The sequence below is a fragment of the Paralichthys olivaceus genome, chromosome 21 (genome assembly GCF_024713975.1).
Source record: "Paralichthys olivaceus isolate ysfri-2021 chromosome 21, ASM2471397v2, whole genome shotgun sequence".
Classification (NCBI taxonomy): Eukaryota; Metazoa; Chordata; class Actinopteri; order Pleuronectiformes; family Paralichthyidae; genus Paralichthys; species Paralichthys olivaceus.
This window is the reverse complement of record NC_091113.1, coordinates 15,380,758-15,401,406: the sequence shown is the minus strand read 5'-3', so window position 1 is coordinate 15,401,406 and position 20,649 is coordinate 15,380,758. Positions and strand designations below refer to the sequence as shown.

General features: G+C 42.1%; 1 protein-coding gene across 5 annotated transcripts in view; it reads left to right on the top strand.

Annotated features, from left to right (window-relative positions):
* Nucleotides 1–943: 943 nt before the first annotated feature.
* mprip (myosin phosphatase Rho interacting protein) overlaps nucleotides 944–20,649 on the top strand; it is a 42,635-nt gene continuing 22,929 nt past the window's right edge. For all 5 annotated transcript variants that reach the window (XM_069517351.1, XM_069517350.1, XM_069517347.1 and 2 more), the window contains exons 1-7: nucleotides 944–1,931; nucleotides 7,834–7,911; nucleotides 8,248–8,313; nucleotides 16,951–17,102; nucleotides 17,194–17,278; nucleotides 17,383–17,554; nucleotides 17,732–18,176. In XM_069517351.1, coding sequence (XP_069373452.1) covers nucleotides 1,809–1,931; nucleotides 7,834–7,911; nucleotides 8,248–8,313; nucleotides 16,951–17,102; nucleotides 17,194–17,278; nucleotides 17,383–17,554; nucleotides 17,732–18,176 — 1,121 coding nt within the window. In that variant the 5' untranslated portion in view covers nucleotides 944–1,808. The remainder of the gene's footprint in view (nucleotides 1,932–7,833; nucleotides 7,912–8,247; nucleotides 8,314–16,950; nucleotides 17,103–17,193; nucleotides 17,279–17,382; nucleotides 17,555–17,731; nucleotides 18,177–20,649) is intronic.

Genomic DNA, 20,649 nt, shown 5'->3' with positions numbered 1-20,649 from the left:
AGGGATGGAGGATATATGTATATATTTAATAGTTTTTTCTTACAAACGTATGATAAATCATTAGATTTTCATTATATAGATGTATAAAACTCTCATTATCAACTCCACCAAAACCAACTGCAGCTGTTCACATATTAATACAACATTATATATAAACATAAAATGTGATTTATATGATATATTTACTTTAATATTACTCTCTTACACTTAACTCCTGCTTGACCAGCCACAATGTTGAAGTGGCATTATCAATTATAAGAGTTTGAAGGTAAACATTTTTCTTGCAATGGAAGTAATTGTACATTGTGGTGTTTTACTTTCACCTCTGAACCTCTGTGCTTTAGGGAAGTTAAATCAGAATGCAGGATGTCTTCTAATATTTGGGTATCAAATATCTAAACAGCTATATCAATATCATATTTAATATATATGTGCACTTCTGTCTATTTAGCTACATTTTTGTTTTTTAATTAGATTAGATTAGACTCAATTTTATTATCATTGCACATGTCACAAGTAAAAGCAACAAAATGCAGTTTGCATCCAACCAGAAGTGCTTAAACAGTGAATAAATATATGGTACAGTATGCTAAAGTATATGTATATGTTAAGCAGTGAATAAATATCTTACAGTAGTAGGTATATATACAGAATTAGTGATATGATTCTACCACATATTGCTATTGACACAATATACAGGCTATATACAGTTTATGTACAGTGTAAACAGGAGTGCAGGTGATATGAATTCACATTACTCAGTCAAATAATCCAGGAGTGCAATTTAATCGTTTAATTTTGATAATTCATCTTAAAGTTTACGTACTGACATAATATGTGAAATGAATTTCATATTTTTCTTTGAGTTTCATCTCCCCAGCTCAGTAACTGTGTTCTGCCTGCGGGCGGCGACAGTGAGCAGTTATCGCGAGAACCCAGCGGAATTCCAGGATCTGGTGAGATCTGTGTCCGCCTCCCTCGCTCCGCTGGGAGAGAAGAAAATAAACCTACCGCTGCTAACCAGGCTAGTTATGGAAGCAGACCCTAAATCCTGCCCGTGCCGACCGTAAGTGGAGCAGAGTGGCTCGCCCTGCATGCAGTGACTCTCTTTGGGGAGAATAGCTCTGTGACCGCTGGGGTTTTCCGACCTTTTCTTCTTATTTTGTTAAAGCCAAGTTCTAGACGCCAGCCAGGAGACGCTTTCATTAGCTAGCTAGCCGAGCTAACCGTAACCTAGCAAAGCAGCAGTGGGTGAACTTCGCATGGACCGAGAGCTGCGAACGGGAGAGTAGCCTGCCGCCTCACCGCCAGCTCTCTGCCGGGTCCTGTGCTTTCACACGGGAGTCTGTCGCCGCTCCATGGACACTATCGCCCCGGAGCGTGAAGGCGAACACTGCGTGCAAATGTTATTTTTGTGGCATACGCCATCACGTTATTGATCTGGAAACCCACTGGCGAGCTAACAGGATATTAGCCAGCTTTCTCGCCTCTCCGCTTTGTGGTCGCAGGCCAGGGACTGAGAAGCATTCATCCCTGGCTGAGTGATGAGGAGGCTGGCTGGATGGCAGCTAATTATTTAATGGGAAGCAGCAATTGGATACAACTCAATGGACAAAAGGAGGGTTTGATTTGAACTTAGTCTCCGAGCACCGCAGCTCCACTTAGGTCTTTTCTGTTTAAAGCTTGAAATGCGTCGCAGTGCTGGAGCTTGTTCAAAGTTGGGATAGAAGAGACGCACGGGAACACGTCGGGATTACAGCTCCACCTCCACAGAAACTGTTGCCGAGAAGAGAGCTGAAGTTTGTATAATGTCTACCGCAAAAGAAAACCCCTGTAGGAAATTCCAGGCGAACTTCTTCAACAAGAGTAAATGTCAGAACTGCTTCAAACCTCGGGAGCTGCATCTGCTGACGGATCAGGATCTGACCCAGGTATGAAAATGTATTCAACGCTTTAAAAACCAAGATGACGAGCATTACCAACAACTAACATTATGTCTCTGAGTCCTGTCATGGAAGGAGTTGTACAAGTGCACATTGACTGACTGTCCATTTGTTCGTGTATACTTGTACAACCCCTGAAGATTAGTAGCATTAAGATCAGTATCTTTAGTAGCCCAGAGCCTTTCTTTTTCAAACAAATACTGCTGCTGCCAAACTTCTGAAAGTGTACAAGCTCACTGGCAGGCAGATGTGTGACCAGCTGCCTGACTGACATGAGCCTCACTTCCATTTTCTACCTACGATGTCAGGCTTTTACAGCTCAGTCACAGCCTCCTTAATCGTTTCGATATCTAAGTTGAGTTGTAAAGACCAGCAGCATATCCATTAGACAGTACAGTTTAAAGCTCTTATTGAGCAACAGTGTAATTACAGCTATGAAGGGGTGAAAGTGGGTGTGTGTTTATTTTGGCTAAAACAACAACACAACCATCTATGTGAATGTGAAAGTGGATTCCTCTGGATTTCCTTTACCTACAGTGGTCACATTTGCTTGCCAGTTCGGTCTCTGTGACGGCTTGTGCAAACTTCAGCTGTTGTTTATCTGCAGTTGTTTGTTTTTGCTGTGTGCTGGGTGTCAGGGGGTCAATGGGAACCTGACTGGAGAGCAGCATAGATGAGCAGAGTAAAGGAATAAAGTGTGGCTCAGCAGTGGGGATCATGTTAAAGGCATGTTTTTCTGAGTCACTCTTTTCTCTCTCTCAGATCATTAGTTTAGACTCTGTTGTATCCGGTAATTGATCCCAGACGATGAGGCCCAGATGCGCCCTTGTACATGGCTTAAGAGCCAAACAGCAACGTCAGCATCTTCTTCTCTTCTGCGAGTGTGTGGAGGCACACGCTGTGCTTGCTTTTACACGTGTGTGTGTATCACTTGCCGCCCTTAGTTTATTGCAGGTTAACCCTTCAGATGCGAGACTCCTGAGTCAGGATAGACAGCTTATGGTTACATCACTTCCTCTAATCTCCCTGTGACCCGGCGAAAACTCTCTCACACAGCCCGAGTGACGACAGCCGGAACCAGAGAGGCTTACTGCCCTGGTCTCTGAGAGTGATTCGCCATCAGTCCTCGCTCATCACTGTTGTTCCAGCGCCAACAGGCTTTTGAAAACGCCTGCAGTCTGTCAGCTATCCAAACAGTTAGCAGGGAGCTCAGTTGCACAAGCAGATTTTGTAAGGATTCTATCTGGACAGACCTCGAACTGGTTACGACTACTCACCAGTCCATTGCTGGTCTAATTCTTTAGCACGTAACACCACATAAACAGTGTTAAACTTCTGAGCCCTGGCCCACAGTCGGGGTAAAGCTTTGTAAAATGTCCCCAGTGTACAGAAACTGATGCTGACTAAAGATAAACCCCATAACCCAGTAAAAGAAAGCTCTGTAATGCTGTTAAAACACCATGAATAGGTGATTTAGCTAAATGAATTTGAGCCTTAAATTCAATGAAGGTTATTCAGAATATAAAGGGAGTTTGGGAATGCAACTTTGGAACAGATAGCCCACATGGAAAAGTTATGCGAAAGGAACAGAGCCGAATGTCAGACGGACAGTATCCAATATAAACAATCTCTTTGTTCAACACTGCCAGTATAAAAGGTGGGGGGGCTGCTGCTGGAGCCCGGGTGAAATCTTTTATTTCAGTCAATGTGCTCCAAAAGGAGGTTTTATTCCCCACAAGTTCCAGCACCGGTGTCACGGTTTTCACCCATGAATTGTTCGTCCCCAGAGAGTTAAGATTTTCGTTGAGGCCTGGCGTTCCTTCCCTGCTGGAGAAAACCGATCATATTATCTGGTAGAGGTGGTGGGAGGCAGGACATTGATGGAGGACACAGGCAGGCTGAGGTTTACATGTACGTGGGAGGGATGTGATGGGACATGAGGAGTGGGAGCAGGAGTCACAGGGAGAGAAAGGAAGTCTGTGGTTGGGAAATCAAGAGTAGAGGTTCCCAGAGGCTGCAGCTCCACAACCCACTATACAAGAGTGGAGTCCAACTTTTCAAAGCCTATAGCTTTAACACACGTTTCAGTGCATTTCCTGACTCGACTGCAGGCTGTTCTCTTAGTTGTTTTTATCACGTTACACAAATGGACTACAACTCCCACATCAATGGCTCAGTGTCAGCCTGTCCAATGTTTGTGGGAGGGCCTCCTGTATTTAGGTTCACTGTTGTGCTATCAGGAGAATTTTCACATGGTGTCACACCCAGTTGCGATTTGTTTTTGTCACCCACAAGCTGTGAAAACACAATTACAGTTAGAATGAACCTGCTCTTCTGAGTTGCCATTCGAACAGAAGCATTTTCTAATGGCATTTAGGTGGTTGGGTAGTTCATGTAGCGGCAAAGTAGAGAAGCCAACTTTCTGTCTTTGTGATAACTAATTTCACATGGCACTATGTAGTAATTGATATAATTATGCTTAATGCTGTCATGTGCCGACATGATTAAAGAGCTCATTGAAGGTTTGCCCAAGACCAAAAAAAAAAGGTGAGTGACAACACCTATCATATGTGTCGAAACAGATAAATGATCTCACATGATTGTTTGGCCCTCCTCAGCCCAACACAAAGGTTTCCAGCAAAAAAAGATTTCCATCTGTTTACATTTTAGTTATAGCACAACGAGTAATGTGTCAAACAGCACCATGCCTACACAGAGGGTGTAGCATGAGTAGCATGTCAGCAGACCGTCAGCAGCAGTTCCGGGGATCTGTACATGTCTTAACAGGCAGTCTTCACTCACCATTATTGTGACCAGCGTTTTGCAGAAACCAATACACAATCACAGATGCACCCACACAACACAGGAAAATAGACTTGGAAGTGAGTTACACTTTGGGCTTCTAGTGAGAATACAATGTGAGCTGTTGCATGGCCTGTGACAGCTGGTTTAATTGAAATAGGATCGTACCTGTTCAGGCTGACGTTTCCTTAAGAAGAACAAGTGGGTGCAGGTAGATTAGTGAGGGGATGTTCAGTTTGTGTTCCACTTGTGTTGAAACTGGTTATTAAAGTGGATATCCATGGACTACTTAGTTAAAGCATCTGTTAGTGACATTCCACAGCTGTAAAGGATAACACATACTTTACATTTGTGCATAAAATATGTTGATTGTTGGACCCTCAGGGGTAACGTTATGTCCATGGTTCCTCTACAAACAGGCAAAAATGATCCAAAAGATCTTTAATGCATATACGCAGTTGGGCTGTCAGACAATTCCATGGTCCATCGGCGAGGGTTCAATCCTGCCGCACACAGACTATAATTTCAGTTTCTACTATAACAGAAAAATACAGTGGAAACTGGATATAGTGATCAACCGTTTATGGATCAAAAAGCTTGGGACATAATGGGACACTCCTTTACAAATGCTATAATAATTTTGTCATGAAGATCAAGTACGTTTTGTGTGTGTGCGCGTGTGTGTGTGAGAGAGAGAGAGGAAGTGAGCAATGGAGTCAGGACAGGCTGAATTAATTAATGAATGAGCACAGCTATGAAAGATTTTACTCATTTAAGAAAAGTATTTATCAATCATGTGGTGATCATGTTTATATCTTCATGGTCATACCCAGAGATTCTTTGCATTATAGTGAGATCATTTAGTGATTTGCTTGTGTTTCCGTTTGAATTAATTAATAACGAGGGAGCTCAATAGACACCACAGCCCCTGCAGAGGTAGCAATGGGTTGGTGTTGGGGTATCACTGTTACATAGATGGTATTACAGAAAATCAGTATATCCCCACGTTGGATAGGGTAGTGGTGGGGATATTATTTGCAGGATCAGTGGAGAGGAAGTTAGCTCCATGTTTGTTATTGTAAGTGTGTGAGCAGGGAAGTGTTCTTCTTGGTTCTAAAAGTTTCTCAAACAGCTGCTTCGTGTTGTCCTCATGGTTGTCCCTGTAGAGTCTGCGCTTTTTTCAGACATTAAGTCACCAGTGAGAATCATCTTTTCTCAAATTACGATAACAATTTGAGTTATCTGGGCCACAACCCTCCATAATAAACTTTTTTAATGGTATCTGTTCTTCCAAACAACCTTCATAGGCGCGTCCATACAGGTTCAAGCAAGAAACATAGATTTATGACAGGTGTGCAGTGACATGGAGCAGTAACAGGTCTTGTATTAGAGTAGCAGAATAATCATCAGACCCTTTAACCTTCCAGCAGAGACATTCAAGGGATAGGTTTATGGAAGAGGTCGGGGAGTGAGTGCTGGTATGAGAACCGCTCGCTAATGGTTAACACTTAGAGGCTGTCAGTATTAATGGAGAGCAAAGAGCAGCAGGTCTTCAGAGTCTACCTACTGCCGATTAGGAACAGCCATTTTCAGACACGACCTCCAGGTAAAGTCAGGAGAAGTGACGTATTAACTTTCTCCTCATCTTCGTCAGTGTCTTCTACATGTGTGACACCACTTTTTCTCCCAGATATATTTGTTTTGTTTTATTTTATGCTTCTGTCACACTTTAAAAGAACCACCAACCCCCCCACACCCGTGGTGAAACTAGCTGGGATCCCTTGCTGTGTTCACACATTGACTTCGCCTTGATATCTGCGCACTATGTACTAGGAGGTCAGGTGGATAAAGTCTGTAGAAACTGCATCACACATGCACCTCCTCCGGAGAAAATATGGAGGATCCACGCCGTCCAGTGCATGTCTGAAAGCAGCTTCTGTTTATATGTTTCCATGACATTTGAACTGTTGTGCCTAGGGATGTCGTGATTTACCGATTTTACGATAAACATGGTTTCATAACCTCACGATTTCTTAACCGTAAGAATTGTAAAAACTATGATATCTAAATATGGTGCCCTGCCTCTCGCTAGCCACGTATTTGGTGTTGCGAGTCACATTTTGTGTGCGCGAGCCACTGAAACGTTAGTTGAGAAGAGGGAACTGACTTAACAGCTTTATTTCCACCAACGCTGGAAAAAACTCCATCGGAGGAGATCACAGCGAGAGGAGAAGTCCTTGTTTACTTTCCGTTTCTGACCAGCTCTGCAGGAGCGGCTGACACACACACCTCTCTCTGTCGCTCTTTCTATTAACCATTTCAAATGTAGCCAGGAGTTAAATTCACCTACACTGGACGTAGTAATAGTATTATAAGGACATGTGGCTTGAACAGGACAGGTTACCTGTCACCTCCCTAACACCTCGCCCCCAAAACAACTTCCGTCGGTGACCCTTCACAATAAAAGTCCCTTATGATGACAGGAAACACAAATGACCAACCTTCCATTATAAGGCAACGAAATAAAATATCTTACATAAATTATTTTTAAATAGCCAAAGTTAGCTATAATAGCTATATTATTAACTATATATTGTTTAATGTGTGTTTTTCCTTCTATAGTATAAATAATTGTGAAAATCGTGAAACCGTGATATTTCCTCTGACAATAATCGTGGCACCAAAATTTTATATGGTGATGTCCCTAGTTGGGCCTCTGTTGGGCTGCGGTAGCCCACACGGTGAACTCTGATAATAGGTTTAGATATTCTGTGAATTTTAAGAAGGCCACTAGTCAGACGTCATCTTTGTCTTTTGGTCCCATCTGCTGTGGGGGAACAAAGAAAAAGAAGCACTCCAGCATGTCATCAAACAGAGCTGGTTGCACTCGAAGGATCACCAACTGGTTGTGTGTGACTGCAAAATGCACCTCGAAAGCAGAGGCAACATCTGGACCCCAAAAGGCTTCTCTCCCTCATATTAACAGCATCTGTCTCTCTCCCTCCCATCCCCCTTCAGCTCACACTCTCTTCCAGTTTTAATGATTACCTAAATTGCTCTTTTTTCCCTCCCCCTCTCTCTTTTACAGGCTAAACCTATTTATGGTGGATGGCTTTGCTTGGCCCCGGAGGGAACTGACTTTGACAATCCTATGCAAAGATCCCGGGTAAGAACATGTACTTTATATAGGGCTGCTTGTTTCTGCGGTAAAGGGGCATATATACATATGTGCAGTGCATGTATATGCTTTACTTCCCCTTAATTAATGTAAATGTACTGTGCTGGAATATATCAAAAGCAGTTTTACTGCATCTACAGCCTTCTCTTGAAAGATAAAATGTGAAGCTTAACTGTTGAACTTTGCGTTGTTCTTTTCTAGAGAAACAAGTGAACAATTTGGGGAATTTTATGTAAAAAGTCACATGTCAGTGATGTTCTAACCCATAAAAAATCTACAGTGCTTCAAAGTCAAGCCTCTGATTGCAAGTATTTCTCTTGACAGAAATGGCAAAGAAGATTCTTTGTGCTGTACGAACATGGCTGTTTACGCTTTGCCCTGGACGAGTCGGTAAGTTGTGCATCTTGTCCATTACATGCAGACTTCCTTCTCTCTTTTTGTGCAACCAGGGTGTGAACTGAACTGAACCCAAAGGCTCGAGAAATGTTAGATAAAAGGACGATAAGTGCTAAATTCAGTCTCACCAATACAGTTCTTAGAAGTAAAAATTAAGTTAATTGACAGAAGTCTTAATTATGTTATTTTTTTCCCTCTTGGCTGCTGTAGGCAGTAATGTTATGTAAACATATATAACTGCTTTCAGACATGCACTGACCTCCTACTAATCTCCTAAAATTATCTGGAGGAGCTGTATGTGAGCATGCAAATGTCCACAGTTGCTGTGGGATGAGTTTCTCCTGCCAGCCTCCTACGAAAAACAGATAATGTCTGAATGAGTACATGTGAGAGAATAGCAGGAGAAAATCCAGAGGATTCACAATGGGCGCCTTGATGAAGTTTTGAAAACATGTATATACGTATGTGTGTATATATGTGTATACTATAGGTATGTATGTATATAGCATATATATATATATATATATATATATATATATATATATATATATATAAAAGCATTGGGGCGTGCAGTTAAGAGGATTGGAGAAGCAAAGTAAAGGCTGTGAAGTCACCTCTTGGTGCCCACTGTAATCCTGTGTTTGTGGTGGCAGTGGCCAGGGGAATGTGACACGGATGACCAAGCCCATACCTGCTAATCAGGCTGGAGATTGGACTGCTTGTGTGTAAACACTGAAGGGGGGGCGTACTCTACCCGGCAGCCTACAGGACAACACACAGACACTGACTTTTAGTTTAACTTGACCTCATGTTTTTCTTTTAAACATGAAAGAGACATTTTCTGCAGGTGTGTCTCTGTGTGTGTGAGCAGGACAGTGAGGGACAGGAGATGAGCTGACTTTGGAACAGTCCGACTGGGCCTCTGTGTATAAGCCAGACGTTTGAAGTCACATTTGGTGAATCTCTTTGTGTTGCCAGTGATGACAATGTGAGGAAACATGGTTGTGTTTGTGCTCGTGCGAGTGCATGTTCTTGTTTCCACTGTGTAATGTGTTTCCAGTGACTACCAGGCTGCTGTGTAGTTGTGTTTTCCTCTCATTGTAACAACGATTCCAAAACTGTCTGCCTTATTGTCCTGTGGTCTTTTCATCTGCTCCACAAGGCAGGAAAAGTGGGTCAGGGAAATGGCTGCTTTGTACTCTGGACTCTGAGGATCGGAGTTCTCTTAAACATAGAAACGGATAATAACACGTTAAAGGTCTTGATCTCATCACACTCATCGTTGTTTACCCAGTGGCCAGTGCCACTAGTGGAGGTTAGATATGAATTTTTTGAGGTCTGGGTTGAGGCTTACGTTCATATATCACATTCCCCTCCTATGGCTTTTATATGAATGCAGAGATTTACACAAGCAACACCCACCCACTCTTTGTCTTATGGCTCCTTTGATCACATTATGTTCACTCTTATTGCTGTTCATCAACAGACCGGTCCTGCTAAGCCTCTCATAACAAGGAGGTCCGTACCTTACACTACAGGGTATTTTCAGCTCTATATTGATTTGTAATCATGTCAAGACAGCAGGGTTCAAGCGTACAGTCATAAGAGCTTGAAGTTAAGTCCCCCTTCTTCATGTTAATGTTAATGTATTGAAGGAGAGTAAAGCAAATAATTTGAATTTGATTGTGGTCAACAACATTCCATGATGTTACAAGATTGTAAGTGAGATTGTATGTCCTTCGTAATTAATGGAGTTAATAACTTATGCCTAGTTTATTAGTTTTTGTCATGGCGAGCTATAGCAAAGGAATCTCCTAGTCTGAGGTGTGTTGGCCATAATTCAGCCATTGTCTATTTTCCTACTTCTTGTATCGATAAAAAATACCCAGACTGCTTATATCATCCTTTTCCCTCTTTTCCCCTTTCTGTGCTGGGGGAGCATTACAAATATTATATGTCCTTATCATCAACTTTGGGCGTCATTCAAAATAACATTGGTAAAACAAGACTTGGTGAATGGATTTCATCAGCAATTTTCTCAACCTCACTGACACAGAGACAACATTTGGCATGCTGACCAAATCCTTGTCTGGCTGGACGTCTGTAGACATCTCACTGTCCCAGTGGCCACTAGTCAGCTGACTGATTTACTGTCGCGTTTCCACTCTCTCACATTCCTCTCGCATAATCAATTTGTCTGACAGTTAACATTTTTCAGACTTGAGTCTTTTTGAGCTCATTTTCTGTGACAGATGTATTTTTAGGCTGCTTGACAAGATTTTTACCTGGCTAATTTCTGCAGTAAAAACATCAGGAGACGTTAAGAACTTGTTTTCACTTGTCGTGAATTTAATTCCACTGTGGCTGTTGAACATGTTGCACCAGCCTTCAGAATCTATCCAAACCCTTTTAAGGCTGATTAACTCAAAAACACTCACTAATAACACAACGAATAAAAAGACTGTAGCTACGCTGGTACTCACTCCATTGATAAAGAATATCTCTTAACTAGAATGGCAGAGTGCAAACCTCAACCAAGGCCCAAGAGCCCCCCTTAGCTGCAACAAAGTACAAACACTCATAAATGTCAGTCTTCTTAATGTGCCCTTTTTCATCAAGATCCATGAATAAGTCCTCAGGAATCGATGAAAATGTCAAAAATCTTGTAATGTTGGCTGTAATAATGGCTTCTTTCTTGACCTAAGTATATATTTTGCATAGTCCTGCTGACAAACAAACAAGCCAATCAACATATAAACAGACTGACTTGAGTGAAAAGTATAACTTACTTGGTGCAGGTGATGATTGAACATGTAACTGTTTTATCCTGAAGAATAATATTAAGTAGTAAGTATTGTCTCATATTAGGGCCAATACAGTATCATTTCCTTCCAGAGCAGTACAGAACTCTCAGAATAGTTTTTTCTGCATATTTGGTTTAGTCTTGTTGTCATGATACTTATGCAAACATAAGGGAAAGATTGTCAACAGGTCACAGTCACTTCATCACTAAATTATAAAGGAAAAATGTGGTTGAATGGAGCTGTTTTTCCAACATTGATTTTCCAAACATCTTGATTCCTCTTGAAGAACAAGGTCCAGGCGATGATGACATCGGTTTCTATTTTTTGCCCAGTAGACAGCAGGGTGCTATCTGAAGCAGTGGACTCTTAAAGCTGAACTATTTCCACCGCAAGCAGAGGGAAAGATGCTCTCCCCATCTCAAGCAGCATTCCTCCTCCAATGCCCTTATTTGGTGAACTGCAGTGAGCTTGCAGCCCCGGGGACCACAGAGCAGGAGAAAGGGAGCTCTAGCCCCTAAAAACCACAGAGAAAACGTCAGATATGCCCCAGACCCAGACATTCCACACACGGCCTGCCACAGCAAGCACCCGACTTGATAGTGGAACAGCCAGAGGAATAGTTTAGCAGGTACATCACTGCTACATACATGGCTAATCAAGTTGAGATGAAGACATACAGTGAGACAGGCAGTCTGAGAAAAACCTTCTAGAAAAGCAATAATATCATGAGACCACCCTGAAAGCTTAAGGGGCAAAAGGTCAATGGCCATGAGAACATGCTGAAAGAGGCGCCGAGGATCTTCAGATCCACTTCTGTCCCACATCATGTAGAAAGGGATGAACAGTTCTGTCACTCTTGTGTGACATTCTAATAAAGCTGGGCGTACACTGTACGACTTTCGAAATGTTGTTAAATTCCATATCACTCTACAGTCTAATTGTCTGACATGACTGCACACTGTACGTTGCTGCTCCTTCAGATCGGCTCCAGACCAGTCTGTTTTTTTTTGTCAAAGAAGAGATCAAAGTTTGTTTGTGGCTTCCGCACATAGACACACAAATGGCTTGCAACACATGGGCATTTTGGTTTGGCTATTTTACAGTAAGCTACATTCGAGGCGACTATATTGTACATTGATTGCTACCTACACTATACTGTAAGATCCCCTTAATCTTTTCCTTGCGGTGCAATTGCTCCAAGTCATAAACTACATTTCCTACTTGTGTTTTGCCATTTTGCACAAACACAGAAAAAAGTTGCTGAATTTGGATAATTGCCTCGTGACTATGCTTCAACTGTGCAGGAGCCTGACGACATCTGACAAAAATTGCGGACATATCAGATACTCATCCAACCGCCGGTGGTCATGAGTATTTGATTGTTCCTCGCACCCCTCTGTGCACAAGAAATTACGCTCAACACAGCTGAAATTTAGTCAGACTCTAAAATGAGATGTGTGTCTAAGAAATCAGTTTAACATGGGCTCAAATCGCACAGCGTATGCTGGGTTAAACCACTTTACTACATCACTGTTTTCAATTCTCTGCTGTTTGATTTCCTGAAAGATTTGCATCACAGTTGACACAGCATGGACAGTATTTTGAGAAACTACACTGGCGGCTTCTGTCTGTTGAGATTTTTGATGGAGGGTACTGTGTCGTAACATTTACCATATAAAACAGCGGTCTCCTCTTCACAGCCTACTGTGGTGGACTTGCCTTTGGCTCAGCCTATAAAAGCGTCCTGGAGGGTTTATCATTTATGGAGTGGGTGTTTTCCACTTAATTCCACAGCTGGCTCTGTTGTTGTTGTTTTTTTTCTTACAGTTTTTTTGGGAAAGTTTACAGTTGGGCCTGGGCTCCTATAAAAAGTAAAATTTTTAGCATGCGGCAATTACCCTATAGACACATCCCTTTTTGGTTTGAAGCATTTAACTCATCAATCTCCTGTGGGTTGTATTGTCTCTGACTCTGTCTCATAGTGTGTTTTATAGCCTCTCGTGTCATGTAAGCCAGAGTGGCTGAAGTCTCAAGAGGAGTCTTTTGCCTTTAATAATATCTCACAGCAAAGCTAAAAATACTCAGCCTCATGGATGTGAGACACAATTGGAGGATATGGAATTTGCCCAGTTGTGTAGAAATCAAACCCACAACAATTTGTTGGCCTTTGAACGGTAGCACTGGCAGATACGTCTCCTTTGTTTTGCTGCTAGTGGCAGTTTCTAAGCAACAAGTGGCTTTTAAAGTCTCAAGGATCAGCTGGACTTTAGAAATCCAGTCTCCACCTAAGAGCAAAACACAACACACAAAACTCACCTTCAGGCACCGTGGGCGTCTCCTTGGGCTCTGCTTGATGTCATCCACTTACTTTGTGGATGGACAGCGGGAATTTTCCATTGTTAAGTATTAGAGTATTAGTTGGAGTCCTTGAACGTTAACTGTGCTCTAACGTTATAGCCCCTTTTCACTGCTGGAACTTTAGCGCTTTAGTTCCAGGTGCCAAATACAATTTGGTGAGTTCTTGCATTGAAAACCCTATTCTCACACTATATTAACCCCCCAGTACTGAAGTGCTTTGTCTGTATGAGATGAGGGGCTCTCTTTGTTGTACTGTTCAGTGATGTTGAGGTTTTCATCATCCGCTGTCTCAAACACACACAGGTCCTGTATCGACAAGTGGCACGAAGCAGGATTTTCAGTCATCAAGATAAGCGACATTTGCTCACCTCTCACTGGCATAAATCATCATGGTAACTTATGCTGAACTGCTAACCCGCTCCGGTGCAGGTTACGTTCGAAGGGATAAAAGAGTTTAGGAATAATAATGTTAGATATCTTTACAGATGATTGAATTTGTTTATCTGTTCCAGACTTTCCATGTAACCATTTTTAAAAATGTAGCTTCTAACAAACTGACGGGGAAAGTTTATCATGATACACTATATAAATTCAATCAAAAATTTTTATTGCTTCATTTGAATTCAACAATGGTACTTTAATTCTGAAATGATACCTGACAGTGTTGATGCTTTTAGTGTTTTATTCAGACTGAGCTCATCCCACATTAACGACTTATCGTCTTACATCTCTTCTTTGGTGCTCAAACAGACAGTTTTGTAATCATCATTTATGTTTCACTTAGTTAAATGTCACTTGTGGAAGTTGCTCTAACCGACTCTACAGGCAGATAGCAGTTTCTTTTCACATCATAAGAACTTAATTCATGGTTGTAACGATGTTGCTCATATTCCACGACTCGCGGCCGGAGAAGAAAACCCATCGTTGACTGAGACGGTTGAAAACAAGCTATGCAGTGAAGATTATCCTACACATCCACTGAAGGCCTTAATGTCCGTCTTGCATGATCCAATCACATCCGATGCCAAAGCATAAGAGGAGCTCAGTTTTCGTGTTAACTCAATAGAGTCTTTTTCCAGAAGTGTCCACTCGTGAGTGGTGTGATTGCCAGGGAGCTCATATTCTGACCCAGATCAAATATTCCAAGAGACCACTACTGCTCAATGAGACACTGAAGAATGTAGAAAGTCTTGTGGGTGCCTTTTTTTCTTTTTCTTTTTAAATCTCTTTTACACCAAAAGTTGTGGGTATGTGGAGGTCTTTTAAACATGGGTAAACCCTCTTAAGGCAATTGACTCCTTCTCTATTCTCAGTAGAGGGATTGGCCTTTCTGTTTTTGTGCTAGTGAGTCATTCAACATCACTGATGTGCCAGATATTGTGAAGCTCTCTCACCTCACTGTCTTGCCAGTGTTGCATCTTGCACATTTTGAATAACACATTGCTGCTGCACATTGTTCCAATGATTGTAAAAACAATATGTTCACAAACAGTAATGGCTATTTACACGCCAATACCCGAATGCATGTCATACCATCATGCCGTAAAAGGTGCAGCGTCAGTGTCTAGAATGTCAGAATAAAGAAGAAGTAATAAGTGTGTTCAATCAGGTGTATTTGTTGTTATCACTGTCATTTGACCTGCGAGTGAATGCCCATTTAATTGCAGACAAAAGCCTGATGATTTTTCACCAGTGGAAAAGGGGCCTTATATGCAGTTTGAGCTGCACCTGAATGTCATGCTTCTCCAGGAGTTGCTGCAAACTCATTTGGTGCTATCAGCCACAGCTTTGTGCTTGTCCAAAAAGCTTTAAGCGGCCGATGCAGCCCCTCTGTCACTACCTACCTAACAATGTTGCCATAAATTGGTATCTGGAGAAGTTGTGTCACAGTAGTAACAATTAATTACATAAACTACATAAGCACAGTATTGGAACTATACATGATACTGATTTCAGTATCAGTTTTTTATCCCAACTCAAAGATACTCGGGCAGTAAAGTCTTTTCAGAACCTGAAACCATCAGATGTTTAACATTTTCTGCTTGAAAAAATAACCAAAGCAATTATTGCATTCTCAAAATAGTTGCCTATTCTGCCAGTCAAGCTCTCAGGGCAATAATTACAGTTTTAAACATGCAATTCTACTGATGTGGTGGAAATGAAGAAAGATTGTGCAGAAGAAACTTAAGGTCTTCACTTAGTTCCTGAGTTTAGATCAGAAGACTCAAAGGTTCCTGGAACTGTTTTTGGTCGGAAAGGCCTATTAATGGTTATAGATAACTGAGTGCACAATGTGTTTTTTCAGCTTTTCTCCACACAGTATGTCATGCATAGTTTCAGTATGTTACCATTCTTATCTCAGATAATATCAATAAAATATCAAAGTGACCTAGGTTTGACCACACTGCAGCGTTCACCATCACTTTGACAGAGTCATTTACCACTGCTACTTATTCTTAAAAAAAAAAATATTCTGCTGAGGGAAATTCTTCCACAGCGCCCAAAGTGCGACGCAGTTTGCCATATTTGGCAGCCCACAGGGGTTTAAAGGCAGATCTTAATAAAGCTGGATCTGTGTTCAGTGGCCTTAAAAGGAGCTGGAAAAGAGACCAAGCACCTGTTTTACATCTGTAGGAAGGCCCAGACTTCAGTGAAGCCTGATAACAGAGCTGCAGGATTCAGAGCAGACAAAGAACAGGTTCGAGAAGAGGAAGTTTAGGGAATTTCTCCCTCTGATGTTAATGAGACAATAAGTTATTGGGTTCAAATGACAATCTATTCACATAAAACACACAGACAATGTGACATATGTGCTTTGGCCATGGCTTGTTTGATTTCAGTTTGACTCCAAAGATGTTGAGATTTTTTTTTCCAGCATTACAAATCTCGTCGCTGGTTTACAAAGCAGACAAAGCTCTACGTTCTTCACTGATCACACACACAAAGCCGCTTTAGTCCGGCATCCCATTGCTGTCATCTCCCCTTTCCACTCACTCTGCGCTGCAACTGAGGGGATTTGCCTAGTTACCATGGTGAGCTGGTGATTACACATGATTGTCCATACAGTACAGGCATGATGTGCCCTGAAGTCTGCCTGTGAAAAAGAGGGACAGATGACGGACTGGATGAGACATACAGTGAAACCCACGAAGCCAAATCTGTGAAACACTGTATGATTCCCATCCGATCTTCTGTTTTAAAGTCCTCAACTATTATAAATGTGTTATCAGTGACATCAGTGTTTAGTCAATCAGTCACCCATTGGATAGGGACTCAAACCAATGACTCAAGCATCCTGTTTACATTTTCTCCACATTTGTTCTTTTTAAGCTCCACTCTTGCACTTCCTCTTAAATGACCCTGGTGTTGCAATACTTGAATTATTTACAGCTTTGCTATTATTTAATACTAAAATAAAATAATACACTCTGGTGTACGATAAACAGTGTCTGTCATGTTTCTCCTCTAGCCAAGCACGCTGCCTCAGGGCACAGTGAACATGAACCTCTGCACAGACGTCATTGATGCTGAGCCCAAGACAGGCCAGAAGAACTCCCTGTGCATCATCACGCCAGACCAGGAGTACTTCATCAGAGGGGAGAATAAAGAGATCATCAATGGGTGAGTTGTCCGGCTGTGGCTGTTGATGGCGTGGGCAGGGTTCAGATGTCCATGCACAAATGTCAGAAACACTCCAGTGTGTCTGTTTCAGGTGGAGTGAGCAGCTGGTGGTTTACCCCCGCACCAACAAACAGAACCAGAAGAAGAAACGCAAGGTGGAGCCTGCAACCTCCCAGGTTAATCCCTTTTATCATACAGAAAGAATGTGTCTCATAGCTTGATAACACACACCCCCATTTATTGTTCCTTTGATTTTTTACTTTTATATGCTCATCACCAGGAGCCAGGCCCAGCCAAGGTAGCAGTGACTGGCTCTGGTATCCCTGAGGCAGAGAAGGTTCCAGACTCCAGCTCCATAATCTGGCAGGAGGAGCTGAACCAGAGGGAGGCTGAGGGAGCTGTAGTCTGGGCCACTGCTGACGTGCCCCCAGGATCACCACTGCCCTCCACAGGTAAGGAGGAAAAACAGCTTTGTACAGAGGAACCCTGTATAGTGTTTATCAAGTGTTTGAACTAAAGAAACGTTGTAAATGTTCTGTAAGTAACAAACAAAGCTAACATGAAGATATTAACAGACAGAACAGTACAAATTGTGAAGATTTCGTGTGACACCCTCTCTTCTTGTCAAGGTGAATGTGCATCTGTGGGCCATGGCTCAGATGCAGGCTCAGTCAATGGCGACGAAGTGGACCGGGGAGGCCTGCCGATGCACAGCTCTGTGCCGCAGCCACCCAGCGACCTGCTCTCCCCCACAGGCTCCTGCTCTAGCTTGGGAGGAGTCCCACGCTGCCTCTCCCCAGCCCCCAGTGACCCCTTTCCCTCTGGCAGCTCCCTGCTCTCCAATGGCTCGCACATCAGCGGCTCGGTCAGCTCTTTGGACTCGGATGCCAGTGGCAGCACAGTGACCAGCACAGAGAGTCACCCGACCTCCCAGAGAGGCAGCCACCCCTACAGCCACCACGACACGCCACGGTCCAGACGGCTGGAGGCTGAGGCCAGAAAGGCAGAGAAGAGGAGTCGGTATAGGAGCCCTGACAGGCAGGAGAGGGAGGCCGTCCTCAGCCCCGAGAGGAGGTCAGCATCTGCTTTTGTATTTATCCATAATGGTGTCCCTAAATGTCCCTTTTATAGTCTCTCTCATACCTGACTTTAACTCAGCGGTTCCCAACTTTTTGACTTAACCATAAAACCTAAGGCACCAAATATAAACACACTGTAAACTTAAGCATTGTTTGAAAAAAAAAAAACACCTAGAACCTGAGGATTTTCTGAGGAGCTGACAGAATTACCTGTGTTTCTACTTTCAGCCTCTTAAGCAGATACAGACATGAAATAGTAACATTTTTTACAGCTTAACCATTTGGCTTCCATTCCATTTTCCCTAAAGTTTATGAACAGTTTTTTATAACAAACAAACCCGGCAAACTCATCAAGACCCACATTTCTTTCTCTTCCTCAAACATGTCTTTGACCCACTGAGCCTTGGTCACTGGGTCAGCAGGAACATTGAATGGGTCTAAATCTTCAATGTTATTTGCAATAATGTTTTCACCAGGTGAACGTTGCACCCGCTTTCAAATGTACATACAAAATGTTTTGCATCCAGTCTAAATGAGTTAAAGGACACAGTTTAGAAATATGCAACTAGTATTTTAAGACTGCAGCTGCTGACAACTAACATTGTGATGATGAAGTTTCACAAGAAATGCAATATAAGCATACTGCTACACATTGATGCAGAAGAAGCCAAGATATCATGAGTTTGAGTTAAGGACAACAAGATAATCTAATATTTTGAGCCCACACAATACAGATTTTGGAAAAAGAAATGTAACTGAGGCTTGATATTTTGCAGTTTAACCATAAACTTTATTGTAAATAAAAATTCACAAATGCGTAATACATAAATGACTGAACTAGAAACAATATTTTTGGAAAACATAATTGCATCTTTCTGTAAACTAAAATTCTTCATATCAGCAAACGTGAATGTTGATACCGAACTGTCTGTGATAGGTTCATATTGGTCAGGTTCTACTAATATCTGATATTTCTTGAACTTAAGCTCCATTAAAGCTGAACTCAATTTCCACAATGCAGAACTAAGACAGACTTTTTCTGATGAATCTGTAGTCTCATATTTCCTGCAGGAAACATATACAATTATTTTTACAGGCTGAGTAAACTGATTTCAATGTTTCAAATAGAAGTGGAATGTTCCTTAAAACAACTCATGTATAGTATATGGGTTGCTCTGGCCAGTCTCAGCAAAAAGTAACATAAATAACTGAAAACAGTGCAGCCGTGCTTCATCTCATCTGTGAGTGCTTGTGTTCAAAAGTACTCACCCACGCTTGACCGTCTGCCACACTCACTGGCACATGAAGATGCTTGGGCAAAGTCATTATGTGCAAATGTCAAACAGCCCTCTGTGCAGGCACTTTGACTCTGAATATATCAGACTGAAAATGGGAACAGCCTCTCTTTGACTGATTCAGGAATTATTTGTTTTCCTGAAGGAGGCCTGAATGAAACAAGAGCACACACAGACACGTGTGTGAGACTTTAGAGGAGGCGATATTCTTAGTCTGATAACACCTCGCTCTCCTCACTGACAAGTGAACAGTTGAATCAGTCTGTGATTTAACCTGATGAACCAGCTTAGTAGACTGCCTTCTTCGAATCTCAGCTCTGTGCTACAGACACCGTGCTCTGGAAATACATGTGCCTCAGGCTTATCCTTTTAAAGGCATGTATATACTCACACGGACACACACATGCACACAGTCTAGTGACGCACAAAGCTTTTGATGTGCACACACACACGCACTCCCACAACTGTGGTTTTAATGGAAGAATTAAGACGTATGGAGATTTGTCATGTGCTCAGAATAACCCACTTATGTGTGAGTCTCTGAGAAAATCTGTTTTTTAATAATCGCTCCTCCCCTGCATAGTTCTTTTTTTTTGCCCTTGTGAAACTGCTGTGGATGAAGACATTATGAACGCTTTCATTCTCATGAACATACATCCCGTTCTTGTGAACTCAGTATCCCAGGAACGTCTCAAGAAAATGTCTTCAAATTTGGACTCTGGTATGACCTGACAAGATTGGAAGTTTACTATATATTATTGGCCATGCCTCCATAATTTATAAACCAAGTTTGACAAAGTTGCCCATCTATTTAGCTATAATGATTAAGTGATGAGATTGTATATCCAAAAGGCCACCCCCACTCTGACATCATAATGTAAAACTCCCTGGCCATTGTTCAACACCATGTGTCAGGAGCTGAAGGGGAAATTTTGTCCATATTCCCAGAAACTTGATTGGTTGGTGGAGGCATCAAACTGTTAGGTGTTAATGTTAGTATCAGCACTCTCACAATCTTTCCATTCAGTAATCTGCCTCTTGACCCCTGTGCTGTTCATGGAGAGGTCACAGGTCTCACACACAAACCAGAGGCAGTAACATTTCAAACAAACCAGCCGGGTTGAGGTGGGGGCATCTTTTTCCTCCCGGCCTGCTTCCTGCTCCACTCAGTTG